Raw genomic sequence first — 20,848 nt, 5'->3', positions numbered from 1 at the left:
GTATTCATTATGAGTGTCACTAAACTAAATTTTAATATTCAAACTAAACCAAAATTGACTTATTAAATCACCAATATTCCTTTAAATTAAATCAACTCATTCGTTTTACAACAATTTAACTTAACCCAAGATTTAGACTGATTCAAAGTAAATGAAAGTTATTTTTAATAATAAAATAAATTATAAATATTAAAATTAAATGGTATTAATATATATTTATTTGATAAAATTGAATAAGCTACTTGTACCTCTTACCATCACATTCTTGTGTGTTTTGGCAAGAATTTCAACCATAAAATGTCCTAGTCCTTTGCCAGCAAAGGAATAAGTCAATGAATAGATCATAATACATTTAGAAGTAGCCATCTCTAATGGTTTAGGTCATTGCATTCTTCGACCGCAAGTATAATCCTGATTGATGGACATTACATAATTCATCCTCTATCTCTTTAATGCTATCTCGGATGTCGGCACTAATAACACTAAGTAATAATTCCTCTTTATAGATCGAGGATATTGACTTCTTACGACTTATCTTAAAGAATTATTATCAACCACCCTCTTGCACGTAGAGAGTTGGAAGCACTTCGGTACCCTATTGGCTCAACACCAATCTAGGATGCAAATGTTGGAACCTCCTCTCAGTAATTTCATCAAGGAGAGCGAAAGAGAAAATATGATTAGTTTAAAAAATAATAGTGATGACAACACACACACACACATATATATATATATATATATATATATATATATATAATAGTAATAATAATAATAATAATAATAATTATTATTATTATTATTATTATGAAATCGGTTAAGACTCGAGAAGGTAGGAGAACTATATTATTTTTACCTTAATCAACTTACATGCTTTAACAACATATATACGATCTATTCCAAGGTGAAGTGCCAATATTTCATCATGATAAAAGAAAAATTATACCTTTAAACCCTTATTAGAGCATAAAGTCTAATAAACTTTCTAACCACTTTCAAGTTAGAAGGAACAAAGAGTTGACCCTTAAATATACCTAGTAAGAAGAGCAAAAAAGCATTAAAGGTCAAGGCGACACTAATATTGTGAGATAATCATAAATTATGTGTCAACGGGATAAAAGAAATATTTTTTCACTCCGTAAGGATGAGATGGAAGGGGTTATAGATATTTTCTTTAAGAGCATTGATGTACATAAGTATTTATGAAACAATATGAAAAGTTGAACTAAACCTAGAGCTTCGGACTCGACTCTTGAGTTGAAGTTAAAATAGTATCCTCCACTCAAGCTTTTTGTTTCCTAAAATTATGACACCCAATAAGAGACACCTTTAACATAAGGACGTCGATATCCTTGAAAGGGAATGAGCTTGATCAAAAAATTTTAAATAAAATAAAAGGATATACTAAGAGACTAGATGTTGATGCCCCCCGTCTCAAACTCTCACACCAAAGAAAAAAAATAAAGAAAAATACTCGGATTGGAAGGTCGTTGGTATACTTTCCAACTTAGAAATCTAAAGTTCTCATATTCTCCAAAAAGCAAGGGCTTTATGGGTGGTGCATGACTTTTGGCCTTCATTACTCACCTAAATAATAGAATACATGACAACCCCTGATTCGCTAATATCATACCTTTCAGGAAATTGATATGTTAGAGATCTTGATTGGCATATTACTATAACTAAAACAAATCAAATACTGTACATTTGGGCACTAGGCAAACAATAGTCTTTTAATGCAACCACGTCAAAGTTGCAAAGCGCTTTTGACCTACAGTGTAACCGTGTCAGGTAAAAAATATCATTTATCTATGATGTGATTATGTCATCATCTACCTATGACACCATCATGTTATACCATACCATGTCATCTACCTTCCCAACACAATCATGAAGCATCATCTACCTCAATCATGTTGAATCGGAAAGCATATTATCGTTTGACACAACTATATCAATTTGCATTTCTCGTCATGCATCGAGAGGTAAATAAATATACCCAAAATGATACGTGCATAATCAATCATATCAGCACCCAATTCAATGCTCGAGTAGCATTAGCATTATTATCCATGTTAAACTGCACTTCATCACCCTACCGTCAGCAGCAGCAAATGTACTTGCGGTGCATCATATATCATCTACCGTGATTTGACGTCTGTCATTTTCAACGCTTTATTATCCGCACCCAGCGCGCCACGTTCACCGCATCCTTATCCTACACCCGCGACGCCGCCCAAGACCCAGCCTATTCCTCTCCCTCTCTCTCTCTCGCACGCGCACACATCCAAATGGACGGACAAAGTGATTTCCTTCCTGTTCTCCCTATACTTCAATACGAACGTCCAAAGTTGGAGCGCCCTAAGGCAGATTCATTCGCTCGCTCCACCCGTAAAGCCTCCCTCTCGTAGCAGAGAGAGAGAGAGAGAAAGGATAGAAAGCAGAGTCCGTCTCCTCATTCATCAACGACACATCGGTGAATTGATTGTCTTAAAATTTGGATTCTAGGGTGATATTTTCTCTTTTGTTTGTACATCCCTAAGTGCGTGTAGCTTGTTTATGCGTTGCAGAAAGATGGGCCATGGGACGAAGTGGATGCACTACTGGAAGCAACTGAGCGCTGCGAACGTGCCCGCCGCCCTGATAGAGAAGGGCCAGAACCGGGTCATCGACGCTTCCCTCACTCTCATCCGGGAAAGGGCCAAACTCAAGGTAGTAGCAGCTGAATGATTCCTCCTGCGAGTGTTCTGTTCGCTAAACTTATTATTTGGTGATCTCGATAGAATAAATTACTCTGTTGCTTGATGTTTGTTTTGTTCAGCATTCACCAGCTATTATATTTAATTGTTGGTATTATCAAATTTGTTGCCGGTGATTAAGTTATAAGTGGAATATTAAAGAATCAAGATATTAATTAGAAACGACGGCAGTCAAATTTAACCTTCTTTAAGTGTTTTTTTAAGTATGTTGAGTGTCGCCATACGAACCATATTCGAGTCTGGATTTGCATCAGCAAATACCTGTCCTGAGAAGTATATGAGGCATTAAGATAAGTATTTGCTGTCTACCTCGTCATGCTTTTGTACTTCTGCTCGAATCAAGTAGTTTAATGTAATCAAACTAAAATGTTTCACCCTCAAGACAGGCATGTGAATTGATACCAGAAGAGTTTCCAATTGCAAATTAGTTGAGATGATATTTATGTTTGTTGACTGAATATAGTGCACGAGGATTGAGCTGCTAGTTGTATTACAACACATCTGCGAAACAAAAATATGACGTTGTATGGTATTATTATCATTTTTCTTGATAACTATTGAATAGTGCTTATTGTGTTGCTTGTGGGAATTTGGACTCTAAAAGAAAAAGAATGATGACAGCCAGCCATGGGATAACTTTGTTATGTTGGTTACTTTGTGATGCTTATTTGAAATGGTGAGACAACTATAGGCATGTTTTTGTTAAGCTGATTGCTTTTGAGATGCTCTATTCCTGTTGTTTTATTTCTGCAACTTCCTTAACTCATGAATCCCCATTCTTTTCCAGGGAGAGTTACTACGGTCCTTGGGTGGTGTTAAAGCTTCAACATCACTTCTGGGAGTTCCACTAGGACACAATTCCTCTTTCCTGCAGGGACCTGCTTTTGCTCCTCCTCGTATTAGGGAAGCTATCTGGTGTGGTAGCACCAATTCTACTACCGAAGAGGGTACTAACAAAATTTTATTTCATGCTGTACGATTAATTTGGTAAAAGTGACCTCTTTATTGAAGCTTGTGTAGTACATGCTGTAACTAAGTTCTTCATGTTTGTGGTTGTATGTGCTCTGTCATGACCATAACCATGACCTCTTTTTTTGTTATTGTAGTGTTTTAACTTATATCACGTAGGTTATTAACTATGGAGGGACAACCTCACCCTCTATCACCATTGACTGTGAATGAATGAGTATATCTTTTCTTATCTTCTTTTTTGCTTCCTATGGCTGTTATTGTGTGTGCTTTTTCCCCCCATGTCTGTTGCTCATAGATAGCATCCTTTTGTCAAGTCTGATGTCTCAAATTCTCGGTGGAATTGAGACTTTAAACTGAATAGATTAGATTGAAGAATATGAGAAAATGATAATTCTTGGTGATAGAAAAAAAGAAACTTGTGGAAGCATGAGACAAATATGTTTTAACATGGATATTGTTACCAACCATGAAAACTCACTTTATGATGCTTTAAGGGTGTTGAAAAGTGATAACTATCCTCATACAATGCAACTTTTCATCAGCACTGGGGCTTCTTAGTTGATAATTCTGTATCAAGATGAATTAAGATTCATCTAGCTTTGAACTTGATAGATGGAGAAAATTTGAGAAAGTCAAAAGATATAAAAAAGATGTGCAAATACTTCTGTAGCCAATTTTCTTCACACAGACCCCATAGAAGCTGGTAAAGGCTTGGATGAGCGGATGTTTTTTTCTAGAGATGTTGTGCAATGAGTTGAGCTGTTTTTCTCTATAAAGCTAGAACATGGTTCCATTTTTTATGGTACCTTCTTTGTTTTAGTTGTAGTAATTTGGTTTCTTCCTTTTTTACTGCACATTTTGAAGTCTTAGTGTCACAGAAAAAAGAAAAGGTTGTAGTTCTTAATATATCTCATTCTTGCGTATCTTGAACTGTGGCGAATGTTTCTTGAGCTTTGGCAGGTTTATTTTAAATTAATATTTCATGTTTCTAAAGATATCCAAAAGAAATTAGGCTTCTAAACACCTTGGATTGAAATAGGATCTCATCTAGTTAGCACCAAAGTTAATAGAACTGCTAAAACTCCATTAATCTATAAGATGGTGACCATGGAATTATTTGTTCAAGTTGATCGATTCAAGACCTGAACTAAAATTTGTCAATGTGACTCCAAATATGTCTTTACAATGGACAAAGTAATAAAAAGTTAAAAACAATATCCAACTGAATCTGTTGCTAAATGGACATGTGGTCAAATTTCCTCTGACCTGTTTGTCAGGTAGTTTGATGGTGTAGTAAATCAGGATGGTGTTAGTAAGTCAGGTTGTATAATCATAGATGTGACTGTGCCCATTAACAATTGGATCATTTAAGATCTAGTTTGTTTGGCAGACCTAAAAACCCTTTCCTGTACAGGTTCTGGTTTGTTTTGAAGATATTTCCCCAAATTGACTGAAATACACTGGTCTAAACTAAAACAAACCAGAAAAACTAAAGCTTGTTGAAATTTGAAACTGAATTGAGTTTAATTTGTCTTAGTCAAAATTTATTGATTTTTAGTTAAAATTTATTATGGTGGAAGTTTCTTGGTTTGAGGTAATGTTTATGATTTGGCTGATGAATAAAATTTTGAGGTAGGATTGGTGAACGATAGAAAAGAGTATACGCTTTATGTAAAATACATCTGATTACTTTATGTTCTATTGTTAGGAAGTACTCGCTTTATATTGTCCCATTCATATCACCATAAATCAAGAGGCATATATGAGAAATACTCAGTATGAGTATTAAGTGGATGACTCCTTTTTTTATGACATTTTTTGGAGTCAATCACTTGTATTCTTTTGTGTCCAGTTTCTTTCAGCTAATTGGATGTCTAGACCTGATTCATGAACAACTTGGTGGTTATACAGGTAAAGAATTAAATGATCCTCGTGTGCTTACTGATGTTGGTGATGTTCCTATCCAAGAGATACGTGATTGTGGGATTGATGATGACAGACTAATGAATATCATAAGCGATTCCGTTAAGCTAGTGATGGAGGAGGTAAGACAACTGTTTATTTATTTCCCTTTTTATAAGATTCTTCTCTTAACTATTTGATGCATTTCGCTATGCTAATTTGGAAATTTTTGCTTAGCTAACTGTGAGTTTATTATCTGCCTGGCTACCTTCTAGATCTACCTAATCAATCTTGCAAAAGATTCTCTGCATGTTGAGGCCTAATTGTCATAAGTTTATATGTATTTGAGTTGAAAATTGTATAAAGACAGGAGTTCAAGATGATGTTTGCTTAGATGAATTAAAATCCTTTCACTATTACCAGAGGGGTTTCTTCTTCTTCCTCTTCTACACTGGTTTGGCAAAGACCTGTGTGCCATCCAACATATCCAGATGCAATCTTGTCTTGGTTTGCAACATATCCAGACCTGTGTGTCAACCTCTTTGTGCATGCAGTGGTAGCCACAAGTTATGCACTTTTAGTATTATCAAATATAATATTATAAAAAAGGTAGAAAGGTAAACTGAGTGAAACTGAGTAAAACTGCTTTCTGTACTATCAATCTATTTGGATAAATCAAACTTTCTCCAGGTATATGTTCACAATCCTTTCATCCAACTCTATCTTCCTTTCTGTAGTATACATCTACTATCAATCTATTTTGATAAATCAAACTTTCTCCAGGCATAAGTTCACAATCCTTTCATGCAACTCTATCTTCCTTTCTGGTTATGATTAATTACTCATTTCTTTTCTTGAAGTGAGTATTTACAATTGGGATCACAGTTGTGCTGGTATCCAAAATCATATCTCCGTTTTTGTTCCGTTTCCTGTACAAATAAATCCTATGCAGCACTCCAATTTCTTTATGTTATTTTTTCCTGTATAACTATTTAACTGCCTTCCAGTAACAAGTTTTTCACTTGTTGGTAATTTTTTTATATTGTTCCAATTTTCATCTATTTTTTTCTAAAATGCATGACATTTATGATCTCTTCTCCTAATATAACTTTTAACACTAATTTTCTAGCAACTCCTCTGTTACACTATTCTAATAATGTCTACATTTTTCAGTCAACATTTCTACGTTTAACTTCCCCTGTTGCTTTCTTTTTTATCTATTATTATCAATTCTAGATTTGATAATAATAGATAAAAAAATTTATTTTTTTATCTATTATTATCCCTCACCTGTTTTGGTTTCCTGTAAACAAATTATTATTAGTTATCATTAAATTATTTATCAATTCTAATTTCGTCCTTAAGTGTGTTTATATTTTTCTAAATCGATGGTCTAATCCTATGGTGCTAGGCTATAAATATGATAAGAGAAGAAAAATCAATATGATATGGATGTTCTATGACTGAGGTTAGTATTCTTGTGAGTTGTGGCATACTCCTATAATAACTGGCAGTGAAGAGATAACTGCATTTGCCATTATGCTGACATCAGAATGTTGGTCGCATAGAAGAGGAAGAATAGAGACAATAGAGAAGAAAGATTGGGGAAACCTAATCTTCCTTTGACATTTGTAGATACTGTTCATCCATTATTTTGTGGGTGTATCACTTCACTAGTCTGAATGCCGTAGGTTTTGACATTTGTATGATAGAAATTTCAATCTTTTAATTTTAAAGTGCATTTTAACTCAGCTCAGTGAAACTTGAGCTACACAGATTGAATTAAAATGATCTCTTGGATGATCTACAACAACAAATTTTGAGTGTCATTAAAAAAAAAGAAGAAAAAGAGCCCCCAGCCCACTGATGGTGCTCCTCTCCTCTGCCGTCGCCTTCATATCCTCCTCGTCTCCTGTCTCCTCATCCTCCTCTTGTCCTCCGCCTGCTCTGCCTCCTCTTCTCCTCCTTAGCATCTTCTCCTTCTCCTCCTTCTAGTCTTCTTCTCCTCCTTTCTTTCCTTCATCCTTCCTTCTAGTACCGGTGTATGTACCGAAATATCGTGTGTGCAAATTCTGGTTCACACCGGATCTGTACCAATCCGGCCAATGACCTGCACTGATCTGATGCTCAAAAGTGTGATGCTTGTTTGGAACAACAAAACTCCTAGCAAAGAAAATAGGGCAGTGCTATGATGTGAAATAAAGGTTTGCCTTGTTGAGACTTGAGAATTGAGAGTTACTAGTTTCTAAGACAAACCTTGACTCCACAGGTTTCAAAGAATATATGTGAATTATATAGATGATTAAAAAGTGATTGGCAAGCATTGGTTATGTAGAAATTATTTGTCCCTTAAACATGTATTAGATTTGAAATATATATACTTATATAGGTTAAACAATTTAAAACAATCTGGTTATCTATGAAAATGATATAAATTAATACTAAAATATTTATTATGTCATAACTATAAAGAGGCTTGGCAACAGTATTACCAGAATACCAGAATTATTTGAATTTCAAGTAGTTATGTAGACAGTTATCAGTGAGATGATTTCTCCAAGAAGTATGCTGTAGCATCCAACAGTTTTTACTTCTATTGCATTATGTTATTGTTGACCTGACAAAGTTTCATTTATAGGATCCATTACGTCCCTTGGTTTTGGGTGGTGACCACTCCATATCATTTCCAGTTGTTAGAGCTGTATCGGAAAAGCTGGGTGGACCTGTGGATATTCTTCATCTAGATGCCCATCCTGATATATATGATGCTTTTGAAGGAAACAAATATTCACATGCTTCTTCTTTTGCACGAATAATGGAGGGAGGTTATGCCAGGCGCCTTCTTCAGGTAATATATGTCCCTCAACTGATTATAAAGAGCATGTCAGCATGTTAAGAATATAAAAAATAAACTACAAGACTGTTTTTGATGTCACCTTTTGTCAGAAAGAATTAAACCATAGAACTTTCATTTTCTGTTATCGGGTTCCATAAGAAAATTTTACCATGTGATTTCTGCTTTGGCCTATATTCTCTTAAGTTTTTCTTTTGGTGATTCTTGTATTTTTTGTGTAGCATGAATTATAGTTACATGACATGAAATTAAAACTTAAATTAAAACTTTATTATTTAAAAATTTACTGACATGTGAATTTTAATTAATGATTATAATCAATTGAACCCAGTTTTGGGATTCAAAAATGGTATGCGTGCCTAAAACAAAGTTCAAAAAGTTAAATATCCTTGGCTTGCTTAGCTGCAGAAAAACCTCTTAGTTCTCAGTGGCAGAAGATTGGAAGCTCTCTGACTTTCTGTTAGGAGAAAGTTTCTCCACTTACAACATACAAATATAGATATGAATTTTTATGGCCTGAATTATTGAAAATACAAGATAGTGTGATTTAAGTTTAATTAACTTTTATTGGTAAGGCACTCTTTTTTTTCTGGAACTCTTTATTTGCAAACAAAGAGGTTTCATATGGGAAAGCTCTGCCTTTACACCTGTGCTGGTTAGTTGTTTTGATGGGGGTTTTGGGTGTCTCTGTGTGTGTATATGCTTTTTCCTGAGTAGGAAGGCTGTGGTCATGAGGAACTCATGTCTGACATTTCATCTCCTTGTGTCATAATTGCCTTACTTTGCCTTTGCCCTTTTAGCCATAAACAGTCGGGTGGATCTGCATGTGCCATGATTTTGGGTGGGATAAATGATATATATAGTTCTTCAGTCCATGCTTCACTTCTCTATATGTAGTAGGTATTATGAATATGATTTGATGCATCAACTGATTTATGGAAGGCAATCTTTCTGTTACAATATATCAAGAACTTGATACTCATCCTGGTAGGCCTGGACCATCGATCACAGATAAGAGTCAGACCATGTAGATCCTATTGGTTCTTAAGTGACTTGATTCTTTATTGGATTTCTTCCCGCTTCCCATTAAAATATACCTCGACACTGCCAAATGAATTAGAAGCTTGTATATCAGAACCATGTTTTTAAATGGTGGATACCATTGTTCAGTGGAAAGTGCATCATGGTACATGTACAAGGAATTTGGTCATCTCACAATGTATGTCAGATCCATGTGGATCTTAGCTTAAATTTACATGGAAATGGATCTCAGTTGTATCCGAGTGGGTCTGACATATAATTAGGACAACTTCATTTTAACAAAAAAGTAGGAAAGGGAAACAGCTTGATCTAGAATCTAGAATGGAGTCATTCATGATAAGCATTGAATCATGATCTCGAGATAGAAAAATGGAAGAATAAAGCTTAAATCAACAAAGACTAACAATTAACTTTTTTGTTTCGACTTTGGATTTACCATAGATTGGTGAAATCCAATGATGATTTCTTGAGTTTCAACCTTGATGTGCTACGATTTGGAGGTTTCACAGAGAGAATGAGAGATCAAGAGTGATTGAATGAATGGATGACTGTTTCCAGATGAGACAAAAAAGATGAGAGCGAATTGGGTGACTGAGCGGTAGGCTTACCATGTAATATGAACCCATTAGTTACCAACTGATACGCATGGTTTGATATGCGTGTCAGGTGGTTTGTCTTGTAGAGGATCAAATTTAAGCTAGTTCGTGCACAACTGGCTGTCAGATAGGTAAGTATCAGCCTGTATTAACTAGTATGATTGATAATATCAACCAGTATTTACTAGTCCAATGATTGGTTGGTACATGAACCAGTTGATTTCATGCGATAGAGTCCAATACCGAGTTTATTACCTGGTATGCTTCCTATACCTGGCAAACTGGGTGGTAAGTCTATTGATGTTGAGCTGTACTCAGCCATAAACTTAGTACTTGCTACTGGTATCTACCCAGACCCTTGTTTGTTTTAAATCTAATCTAACTTGATCTTTTTCACCACTCATTTTTTAAAGTGAGAAACAAACCATCCCGCCCTTTCCTTCTAATGCCCCCATGTCGCCACATGGGAGGGTTTTTCACCTAAAAGCACCACCTTCCTCTGCCTTGATCAGCTAGGCTCCTGACCTTGAACAATGCTCACATTGGTGGTGAGTCTGAGGATTACCTCTATTTGCAATGCTTCTGTCATTGCTCTATTTGCCACATAACTCTTGCTCTTTACTTGTAGTGGTTTGGTTGGTACCTATAGGTACCAACACTTAGCACACTGTACAGTAGTGGTACCATACCAGTACTGTACTAGTCTTGCACTGATTAATATTGATGCCCAATCAAGATTTTAATCCATGCTCGGCGGTGGTGCTTTGTACCAGTGCTGTACTAGTCTTGCTACTGATTAATATTGATGCCTAATAATGATTTTAATCTGTGCTCGGAGGTGGTGCTTTGTATATCATCTTATCAAATTCGTGATCTATCTGAACTTTTTTGCTTCTTCCCCATCCCATGCATTTTGGCCTCCAAATCATTCATCAATATAGCAGCACTAGCTCAAAGATCCTGCATCTGTGTTTGGCATGATGTACTTCTGTCTTTGAGGATGCAATTTATTAACACAACAGTGCCTCAAATTGTACATCAGGGCTTTGACATAGTATATTTCCTTTCTCCCAAGATGCAAGCCTTTTTGTTCAATGATAGGATGGTTGCCTCCTATTGTATGTTTTTTTCTTCTATAAGAGAGATTAAAGAGGAGAAATAGAAAAGAGAGAGGTTAGGATAGAACAGGAGAAGAGAGATGCAAGAGGAACTTCAGAGAGAACTTTAGTATCTTGGATTTATGCCTAAAGGTTGTTGATGTAAAGACATTAGAAATGATTACACCTATTTATTAAGTGCCAATTCTTACTAGCCCAGAACATGGCGAACGTACCCTTAGATTGGTTGCAAACCTTGCTTATCTAAGCAAGGCAATGAGGTGGAATCACTGTCTTGGGAGGTATGTTGCAAACCCTCACTTTCCTGTTAAGCTTTGGAGGCATTATAGGATAGCAGGATCACAATTATACTTATCATTGGAATTGGCTAGGAATGGCACAATTGCAGTCATTAGGATTGATTAGATAGATTTTAATGGGATTTAGACTATTAAAATGGGAAAACCCTATAATATAATGTAAAGGAATAATATTTTAAGTAAAATATTGTTTTATCTTCATATTTTATAAGGTGTATCTATCCCTTAAAAAATCTGAAATGGACATATTAGTGAGAATAAATTTATAAAAGTGACTTTTATTAAAATATAAGTAACAGTTATATTACATAAAGATACTACTATACTTAATAAAAATACTGTATGTGATGCAAATGATCTAAACCTTATTCACCTGCAACTTCAAACTAGTGATAGATGCCACTATGACATTTATGGTTCTCTAATCGCTATGCCAGTAAAGTATAGGGTAATAAAGCAATAAATAATGAAAAGATGAGATCCCTTATCTCTGCCTACCCCTTCTCCTTCTCACATGATGGTGATAGACGATAAATATGATGGTTGCAACGTAAAGAAAAAAATAAGTGTTTTCTCTGTTTCAAAATCAATAATCACAGATTTTATGTTGTTTATCTCAGTTTTCCTCTGCTTCTCTGGCTCCCACTCCTTTCCTCTTCTCTTTCTTCTTTTAAGGATATTAAATAGGCTGATAAGGCCAAAATTTGGCTTAATCTAGTTGATTGATTCTAGTTGTTCCCCTTTAATTTCCAAGTATATGGCCAAACGATTGGACAAAATTGTATTGACGATAAATGACATCAATATGGATTGAACCATGAACCATGCACGAGAGACCCTTCTTGAGTGGTGGAGGTTAGATCACATCTACTTTGTGGCCCAGAATTGGGAGGGTAGTGGGCACGACTTCCTCTCCCTCTCTTGAGTCAGTGGGGATTCTGTCCAAGGAGGGTGCTCCCTTATTCCTATTCCAATCAATTATGCCACCTAGTACCTACAACCATCCAAGATGGTTGCGCCAAGCTATGATCCTACTGGACGTTGGAGAAACTCGACCTCAAGCTGAAATGAGAAACTTATTTGGGCCCCCAATTTCTTGTTGCTGACCTCACCAGTCCACCTTAGATAATTAAGCCTTCTTGATGCTGGTAGCATTACCTCTTTGGTCTCTTTGTCGGTCCACATGGTGGCCCAGCATGTCTTGGTTTTATTATGGTTCAAAAATCCCATGCTCAAAGATAACCTAGGCAGATTTGGTGCCAGCCCTACGATGGCTGACTTGATGATAGCAATCTGATGACTGAGAATAAATTTCACTTTTATTCCCTATGGTATGTTGTGCAGGATGCCAGCTTTGGAATTTATCATTCCCACACCCTTGTTGATTGAATTAGTTCCTTCAGGGTTGCCAAAATCATGTGGCTTGAGGCTGGAATAGATTCAGAAAAACCTTGGATCCATCCATACCAAATTAGGCATGAGATCTTTGTAATAAGTAACTGTTAGTTACATGAGATAAACATAACAAGTTCTGAATGAATGTTCTAATAGTTTTTCTACTCCATATATAATGGTTTCTGCAGTCATGGTGTCTAAGAGCTAAGGACAAATCATATGAACATGGTGTCACTATGTGAAAGCCTTTTTAATATGTATCCATGGTAGAACTGGTATTTCTGGTTCCTATCCTGATTAATGCTTTAGTTCATGTTTAATACTGACCTTCATTCAGCATGTGTACTGGGCTAGTTTTTACAAGAGAAAGATGTTTATCTCTTCATGCTCGACATGTGTGTGAAACTGTGTATGCTGGCTTGACAGATTGGCAAAAACAATACATATCTTGTTGGTACAAATGAGATCATTGATATGTCATGGTGTGTTCGTTGGCATGTGTTGTCACAACTTGGAGTATATCATGCCATACCTTAATCTTTGAACATACTTGTTGGTGAGGTTGTGTGATAAGTGATAAAGATACATATGTAGAAAAATTTCAGTTTCCGTAGTCTTGTTGACCAACAAAAGCTTGTGCAATTTTTTAGAATGCAATTTATAGTCTTTGTGGATAATTGCTATGACAGTAAAGAAAATAAGGTAAAGTTCTCAATCCAGGAACAAACAATTCAAGCTATGAGATTTTGTATAATCCAAACCATTTGAGATGTAGTAATTTAATTAAGTTAAATGGAGAAAATATTCAATTCATAATTGAGGGCTTTACATTTGATGCCTTCCATACATGCTTTAGGCTTTTGTCACTCTTTGGGATTGCAAGTACTCTCTTGTTCCCTATTCTTTGGGATTCTTTTGAAGTACATGTATCAAATAGTGTACCTACGAATAGAACCAAGTTGAAACTTATAATTACTCATGAGTTGATCATGTAAGATTACTCTAGGACGTACCAAGACGAAACTTATAATTACTCATAAGTTGATCATGTAAGATTACTTTAGGCCACTCGAGAACCATGGTGCTCCTTCATATGGTTCGTCGTGTTGACTTGTACTAAGCGGTACAAGCGGTATGTGCTGGTCTAATAGGGGATCGACACATAGACCGCCCTATACTGGGCTGTCCATAATAGGGGACCTCGTATCGCCCGATACAGGGTCTGTACCGATCGAAACAGTTGAAATCCGACTATTACTGACCTATACTGGTTGAATTGCGATCGATACCAATCAATGGTTGGGATTTGTTGAATTCAAATGGTCCATTTGATCGTTTGAACTGGATCTAAGGATTTTTAAACCCTTTTTACCCTCTCATTCTCTCCCCTTTTACTCTTTCTAACTCATCAATTAACTCATCTACTCTCTCAATCACCTATATATTTCTCTCATTCTTTTATTTGCACTCTCTTGAACTCCACAAAGCTACGATTTTTGGATCGGATCAAGCTTGGGAGGCTAATTAGGGAGGATTAGCACCTAAGTTATAGGAAGAACTCTCTAATCAAAGGTATGTAGACTTTTTAATCGTATTCAATGACCCGCTCAGTTCGAAGACATGGCAGTGATGTAGATAACAGTACCTCAATTGATGATGGCGACGATGCCGGAGAGTTGATGGTATGGTCTACACAGTTTGAGGGTGGTGCATGTACCGATGAGTAGTATTTTACATATGTCATCCAAGATTCAGATCATGGAGCTTGATGTGACAGTTAGCATTTTTCTCTGAGCACTAGTACGGTGATCAATCTTATTATACGGAGCGGCAAATTAGTGACAAAAAGTAGAAGTTTCGATATTCTCCATGTTTTGCACCAATACATGCTGCAATCGTACTTACCTCAGTTGTCTCAGACATGTGTGGTTTACGATGATCAGACTACGATCATCACCACATTAATGCACCAATAATATACGATATATCAATATACTATATCGTATGATCAATTTCGGGATTGAGTCCAATAAATATATCAAATTAATATATAGATACATATGATTGAGGACCTAAATCCACTGCTCATCGATTCTCATCGTTCTTTTTGGTGGTAGAACCAGGTATATCCATTGATCGATTACTTGATTCATTTGAATCTTAAAGTTTAAGTTGTTTAACAAATAATCTAATAATTCAAATTATTTCTTTGTAGATAATTCAATATCAACGGAATGACGGTTCGAAACGTATCACAAAGCTACTTCTCAAGGCCCAAAAGAGATATATGTCACTTTTCTTTCCTAATTTAGATTATTTTTACTAAAATTATACTAAATTTATATTTATTTTTAACTTAAAAATCTTAATTAATTTATTTTTTTTATAAATTTTTGTAGGTATTTTCAATTATTTTTACATGCTGTCGGTATGCCTTGCCATACTAACACACGGTACATCGATATAGAGCAATACATACCATACCACCGATCGATTGGTATACTGGTATGGACTGGTACGCTGAACCTTCCTTCATATATTATATTACATTTTTAGAATGACATCCCACATGCAATCGTTACATAAGTAACTTTATTTATTTACACCCTATTGTGACCCTTTTTTGAGGTACTTTTTGTTTGGATCAAATGATGAATAAATTAGTTGTGTTGTTTTGTTACAACATAATGTGCCCTTTTTTCTGTATATCATACTGTCATGGACAAAGTTATAAACGGGGTGTTGGATGTAATGCTCATGTGTGTCCGTGCCTTTCGGTTTTGTTCATACTTTGCATAGTATGTAGAGGGTTGGTCGTATGCTTGGCAGTCCCATTTTGGTTGGCTTTGGTGGTCGTTTTATGCTTGTAAATGAAGGTTGTGTTATGTGGGCACTTGTGGGGATTTCAGTCTGTAGTAGACCATTTTGGACCCTTTGTTGTGCGACCGTTCAGAGCTTGTGAAGTCTACGTTTGTAATTTGCATTGATTATAAAGTGTTTGCTGAAATGGTTGCTTGTGGATCCCAAGTGAAATGTTTTTTCTAACTCGTTTTCTCTTTTGTAGGTCCTAAGGGACCATAGGAGACTTACTAAAAAAAAAAAAGGGACCATAGGAGGCTTCGGGGAGGTTGACAATTGTAGATAGACACGCAAGGGTATCGTATGACTTAGGCAAAACTAGCTAAGTTTGTGACATTTGGTATTAGAGTGGGACAAGCACACTTAGAAACACTTAGCATGCAAACATGGGGGACCTAGTAGGGCTACGTTGAGGGCAGCCAGCACGCTCGACCATTTAAGGGAAACAGTTATGGAGATGTAGGGAAATGAGTCGTTCAGAGGAGCAGCAATTCGAGATTGACATTCAGAGGAATGACTAACCCTTCGCATGAGAGGCATCACGAGGATAAGTAAGCTGGGAAGAATGCTTAGCGCATAAAGGTTGGGATGGCTGAGTTCGAGTTATGGCTCGACGTTGGCAACCAAACTTGATGGTACTCAAGGCAAGCAGGGCGCTTGGTAAAGGATGAGACCGTGCAAAGTGGGATGGGTTGCTCAGCGACCGAAAGAGTTGTGCAAAGCTCACAGAGGTGAGGGGAATTGCTAACTCAAAGAATTCGGTACTCATACAAGAACTTGTATGCGAGCGATGAAATGCTCGTAGCCATCCCAAGGTGACCGAAACTTGGCACCATAGAGCATTGATACTTTCTCTTCAGCATGAGAAGGATACGTCCATAAGAGTCTAAAGTGTGTAGCAAGTTCAGCATGTTGCTAGGCCTTAAGGGGTGTAGTGGGGGTTGTATTGGCGAAGAGTTACAATATAGCAAATGCGTTTGCTAGGACATATACTTTTTCTGTATATCATACTGTCATGGACAAAGTTGTAAACGAGGTGCTGGATATAATGCTCATGTGTGTCCGTGCCTTTCAGTTTTGTTCATACTTTGCACAGCATGTAGAGGGCTGGCCGTATGTTTGGTAGTCCCATTTTGGTTGGCTTTGGTGGCCGTTTTAGGCTTGTAAACGAAGATTGTGTTATGTGGGCACTTGTGAGGATTTCGGTCTATAGTGAACCATTTTAGACATTTTGTTGTACGATCGTTCAGTGCTTGTGAAGTCTATATTTGTAATTTGCATTGACTATAAAGTGTTTGTTGAAATAGTTGCTTATAGATCTCGAGTGAAACGTTTTCTCTGACCTATTTTCTCTTTTGTAGGTTCTAAGAGACCATAGGAGGTTTGTGGACGAACATGCAAGGGTGCCACATGACTTAGATAAAACCAGCTAAGTTCGTGACAATACGAAAAGTAGTATGGTTAATTTTTTTTTGTATAATGCCCGTTGAAAACTTGGATGTACATAATCCTGTTGGTCGTAAATTGTATATACATATGGTTTCCTTAATAGTTACATGTATAGTATGTTTGAGAGGATTTCTTTGCTGATTAGATTAGAATATCCATACTCTTCTTATTTGCATTTGCTGAATTAAGCGATTTAAACAATTTGCAAGTCTTATTGACACTTATGATTACTCTTAGTTTTATATCCTCTTATTTCTAGAATGTCTTACTGTGAGTCGTGCCTGTAAGATTGTAAATGACTCTGCCATGTGCATCTCCGAATTTCAGGTTGGTATTAGATCAATAACTCGTGAAGGACGTGAACAAGGGAAAAGATTTGGGGTTGAGCAATATGAAATGCGCACCTTTTCAAGAGATCGTCATATTTTGGAAAATCTGGTATAGAATCTTGTTTTATCAAACAATGAATTACTCATTAATATGAATGCTGATATGATGGTTTATCTAGAAGCTCTAATTCATGCTTCACTGACCAATTATTCTCTCTGAACTTGTTACAATCCAAATTAATCTATACTGAATAGAGTTGCAAGGTTCATGAACTCAGTAGCATGGATCAAACTGAAATAACTTGTGGTATTCATCCTAATTTTTCTTGTGTGCACTAAAATAATGATTTCTGCAAGAGAGGAACTAAAAGGAACACAATCCTCTCTGGAAGATTTAACAGCAAGAAGTCAAATGCATTTAGCTGAATTGGGTTCTTTCATGTGACTTTTTAAGCATCAATAAATTTAAGATGTTAATCATCAATCTCATGACATGGATTACTGCTGCATATCATTCTGGTTTTACCAAGTGATTTGTACTTTGATCTTTTGACAGAAACTAGGGGAAGGTGTCAAGGGTGTTTACGTCTCAGTCGATGTCGATTGCCTGGACCCTGCATTCGCTCCAGGAGTGTCGCACATTGAGCCAGGAGGTCTCTCTTTCCGTGATGTGCTCAACATTCTCCACAATCTGCAAGCTGACATCGTAGCTGCGGATGTTGTGGAGTTCAACCCACAGCGTGATACTGTTGATGGAATGACAGCAATGGTGGCTGCAAAGCTGGTAAGGGAGCTTACTGCGAAGATTTCCAGGTAGCATGACCGTGCCACCCCTGTCCATCACTTTCCACCACTCAAAGCGAAGCTGGTAATTCTTCTAGGATAGAACTGATCTTGTGTTTATTTTCGGTTGAACATTAGTAGAACAGTTAGCATTACCAGGCAGTATTTTATCGTTGCTCTTTAGACCTCGAGTCCTTAATATATATTTTTAAATAAATCTGCACAAACTTTACTAATAGGTATGAAGTTCTGTGAAATTTCACAAATGTTTAAAAAGGAGTTGGGTCTTTGCATGCAAACGAGATGCCTACAAGCCTATCTCAAGTGGTACATTTGCAAACCTTTTGTTAATGACAAATAGAATATATGACGTAATTTATATTGCAGCATGTTACTCTTATAAGCATGGTTTTATTTAATTTTTTTTAAAAAAAAATTATATAATATTAAGAACAAAGAAAAAGCAACAATGGACATAATTAAACCTGTGAAATTCCATGTAATATAAGATATACAAGAAGCACAAAGATTATTACACATGTAAATAATATAACATAATCTTCAACATTGTGCGGCTTATTTGGGAGTCCTTAAACCGCGGCGGTGTCATGATTTTGTTATTACTCAAAAATAAGATGTCGAATTGGCTGCAAACTGTTTTTGGTGTAGGAATTTGGGCTGGTTTGATCTTCCACACTTTGGGCTGAGATCTCTATGTTTGTTGCATGAGACTCCAATATCTTATGCAACATTTCTATCATGTCTAAGATTGCATAATGTGATCTTTGACAGACATCATAAATCTCCCTAATATTTTGCACCAAATAGTCTGAACAATGATAACTTTTGTACAGTAAAAAGATACATCATCATCATCATCACCATCACGTTTCTGGAAACTGCAACTCATTTACTTTGTACAAACTCCTCGTAAGAGCAAACACATCAAGCACCACCACTCCTTTCCTTAGTCCCCTTCTGATGAGATCGCACCCTGAACCCAAAGCCAAGCCCCGGTTTAGTTCCCCTCTTCTTCCTGTTGCTCATCTTATCATTGTTACTACTCTTCCTCCAACCGCTCAAGCATCGCCCACTGCCTTCAGTGGCCGCCTGCACCCGTGGCCCGCCGGCGGGACCCGGGACCACCGGGGGCCGGACGCAGCGGATCAGCGGCCACCACAAGCCCTCGAAGAAGGGGTGCCGCTTGATCTCCGTGGCCCCAGCGGCTGACCCCATCCTCGCAGCCGGGTCCCGCACTAGGAGCCGCGTGATCAGATCCTTCGCCTTGGCCATTTCGGCCTCGTCGCCGCTGTTGATGGTCTCCGGGAACCTCACCTCCCGCGTCAGGATGTTCCGTAGCGTCGCCTCCTTGGTGGCGCCCTTGAAGGGCGTGCGCCCATACAAGAGCTCGTACAGGAACACTCCGAACGCCCACCAGTCGACGGCGCTGCCGTGGCCGCTTCCGCTGACCACCTCCGGGGCCAGGTACTCGTGCGTCCCGACGCACGCCCTCGAGAAGGCTGACGACGGCTCGGCCACGAACTCGAGCTCCTCGCCCTCTCCGGAGGCCCCGCCGCCGCCGAAGCGGCAGCAGAGAAAGCGGCTCCTGCGGCGCGGGAGGCGGCTACGGTGGAGGAGGGCGGGGGAGACGTGGGAGCGGAAGGAGAGGTCGAAGTCGGAGAGCATGACGTGGCCGTCAGCACGGAGGAGGATGTTTTCGGGCTTGAGGTCGCGGTAGACGAAGCCGAGGGCGTGGAGGTACTCGAGGGCGAGAAGCACCTCGGCGGCGTAGAACCGAGCGGCCGCCGGCGGTAGTCGGTTGCCGCGGCGGCGGCTGAGGAGGGATTGGAGGTCGCCTCCGGGGCAGTAGTCGATGAGGAAGCAAGCATAGTGGGAGGCGTCGAGCCGCGCGTACAGCGTCGGCAGAAACGGGTGGTCCATCTCCGCCAGAGCCCGCGCCTCCGCCGACACGTGCCACGTCTTCCCGCCGTCGTCGCCGCAATCCTCATCATCGTTGTCGTTATCGGGCTTAGAGTAATCGGCCTTTGAGCGGGAGAGAGCATCGAGGTCAATGACCTTCAGGGCGAATTCGACGGGAGAGCGGTCGTCATCGAAGCCGTTGAGGCGGCAATGGAAGACGCGGGCAAGGTGGCCCGAGCCGAGGGGGCGGATGAGGCGGAAGTGGTGGAGGTGGAGGAGGCCATCAGGGGAGAGGTTTCCGACTGCGCGAAGCGCGGACCAGTGGGGATCGGAGGAGTTGCGGGGAAGTGGCTTAATAGCAAATGAGGAGGAGGAGGAGGAGGAGGAGGTCGAGAAGGACGGTAGGCTGAGACTGCTGCGGGCACTTAAAGTGGAAGCCGACGTCGTCGAGCTGGTGAAGCTACTGTCCAGGTCCGAGTACGAGTCTGGCGGACAGAAGCTGAACCCCTCCTCTTGATGCATCTTGATGGCGGAGTCTGTGGAATCCGATCAAGAGAGAAGTCAGTTTGGACGAC

General features: G+C 38.3%; 2 protein-coding genes across 2 annotated transcripts; one reads left to right on the top strand and one right to left on the bottom strand.

The window, feature by feature from the left end:
* Positions 1-2,275: 2,275 nt before the first annotated feature.
* On the top strand, positions 2,276-18,570 carry LOC135635139 (arginase 1, mitochondrial-like). Its single transcript, XM_065146010.1, has 7 exons — positions 2,276-2,473; positions 2,568-2,709; positions 3,544-3,703; positions 5,640-5,773; positions 8,269-8,478; positions 17,569-17,679; positions 18,127-18,570. The coding sequence occupies exons 2-7, from the start codon at positions 2,572-2,574 to the stop codon at positions 18,385-18,387; spliced, it is 1,014 nt and encodes a 337-aa protein (XP_065002082.1). The 5' UTR covers positions 2,276-2,473; positions 2,568-2,571; the 3' UTR covers positions 18,388-18,570.
* A 437-nt stretch (positions 18,571-19,007) lies between these two features.
* LOC135636323 (serine/threonine-protein kinase WAG1-like) lies at positions 19,008-20,848 on the bottom strand. Its single transcript, XM_065148008.1, has one exon. It carries the CDS (start codon positions 20,793-20,795, stop codon positions 19,299-19,301), a length of 1,497 nt encoding a protein of 498 aa, XP_065004080.1. The 5' UTR covers positions 20,796-20,848; the 3' UTR covers positions 19,008-19,298.

Source organism: Musa acuminata, chromosome BXJ3-4 (genome assembly GCF_036884655.1).
Source record: "Musa acuminata AAA Group cultivar baxijiao chromosome BXJ3-4, Cavendish_Baxijiao_AAA, whole genome shotgun sequence".
NCBI classification, from domain to species: Eukaryota; Viridiplantae; Streptophyta; class Magnoliopsida; order Zingiberales; family Musaceae; genus Musa; species Musa acuminata.
This window is presented reverse-complemented; position numbering and strand designations above follow the sequence as displayed.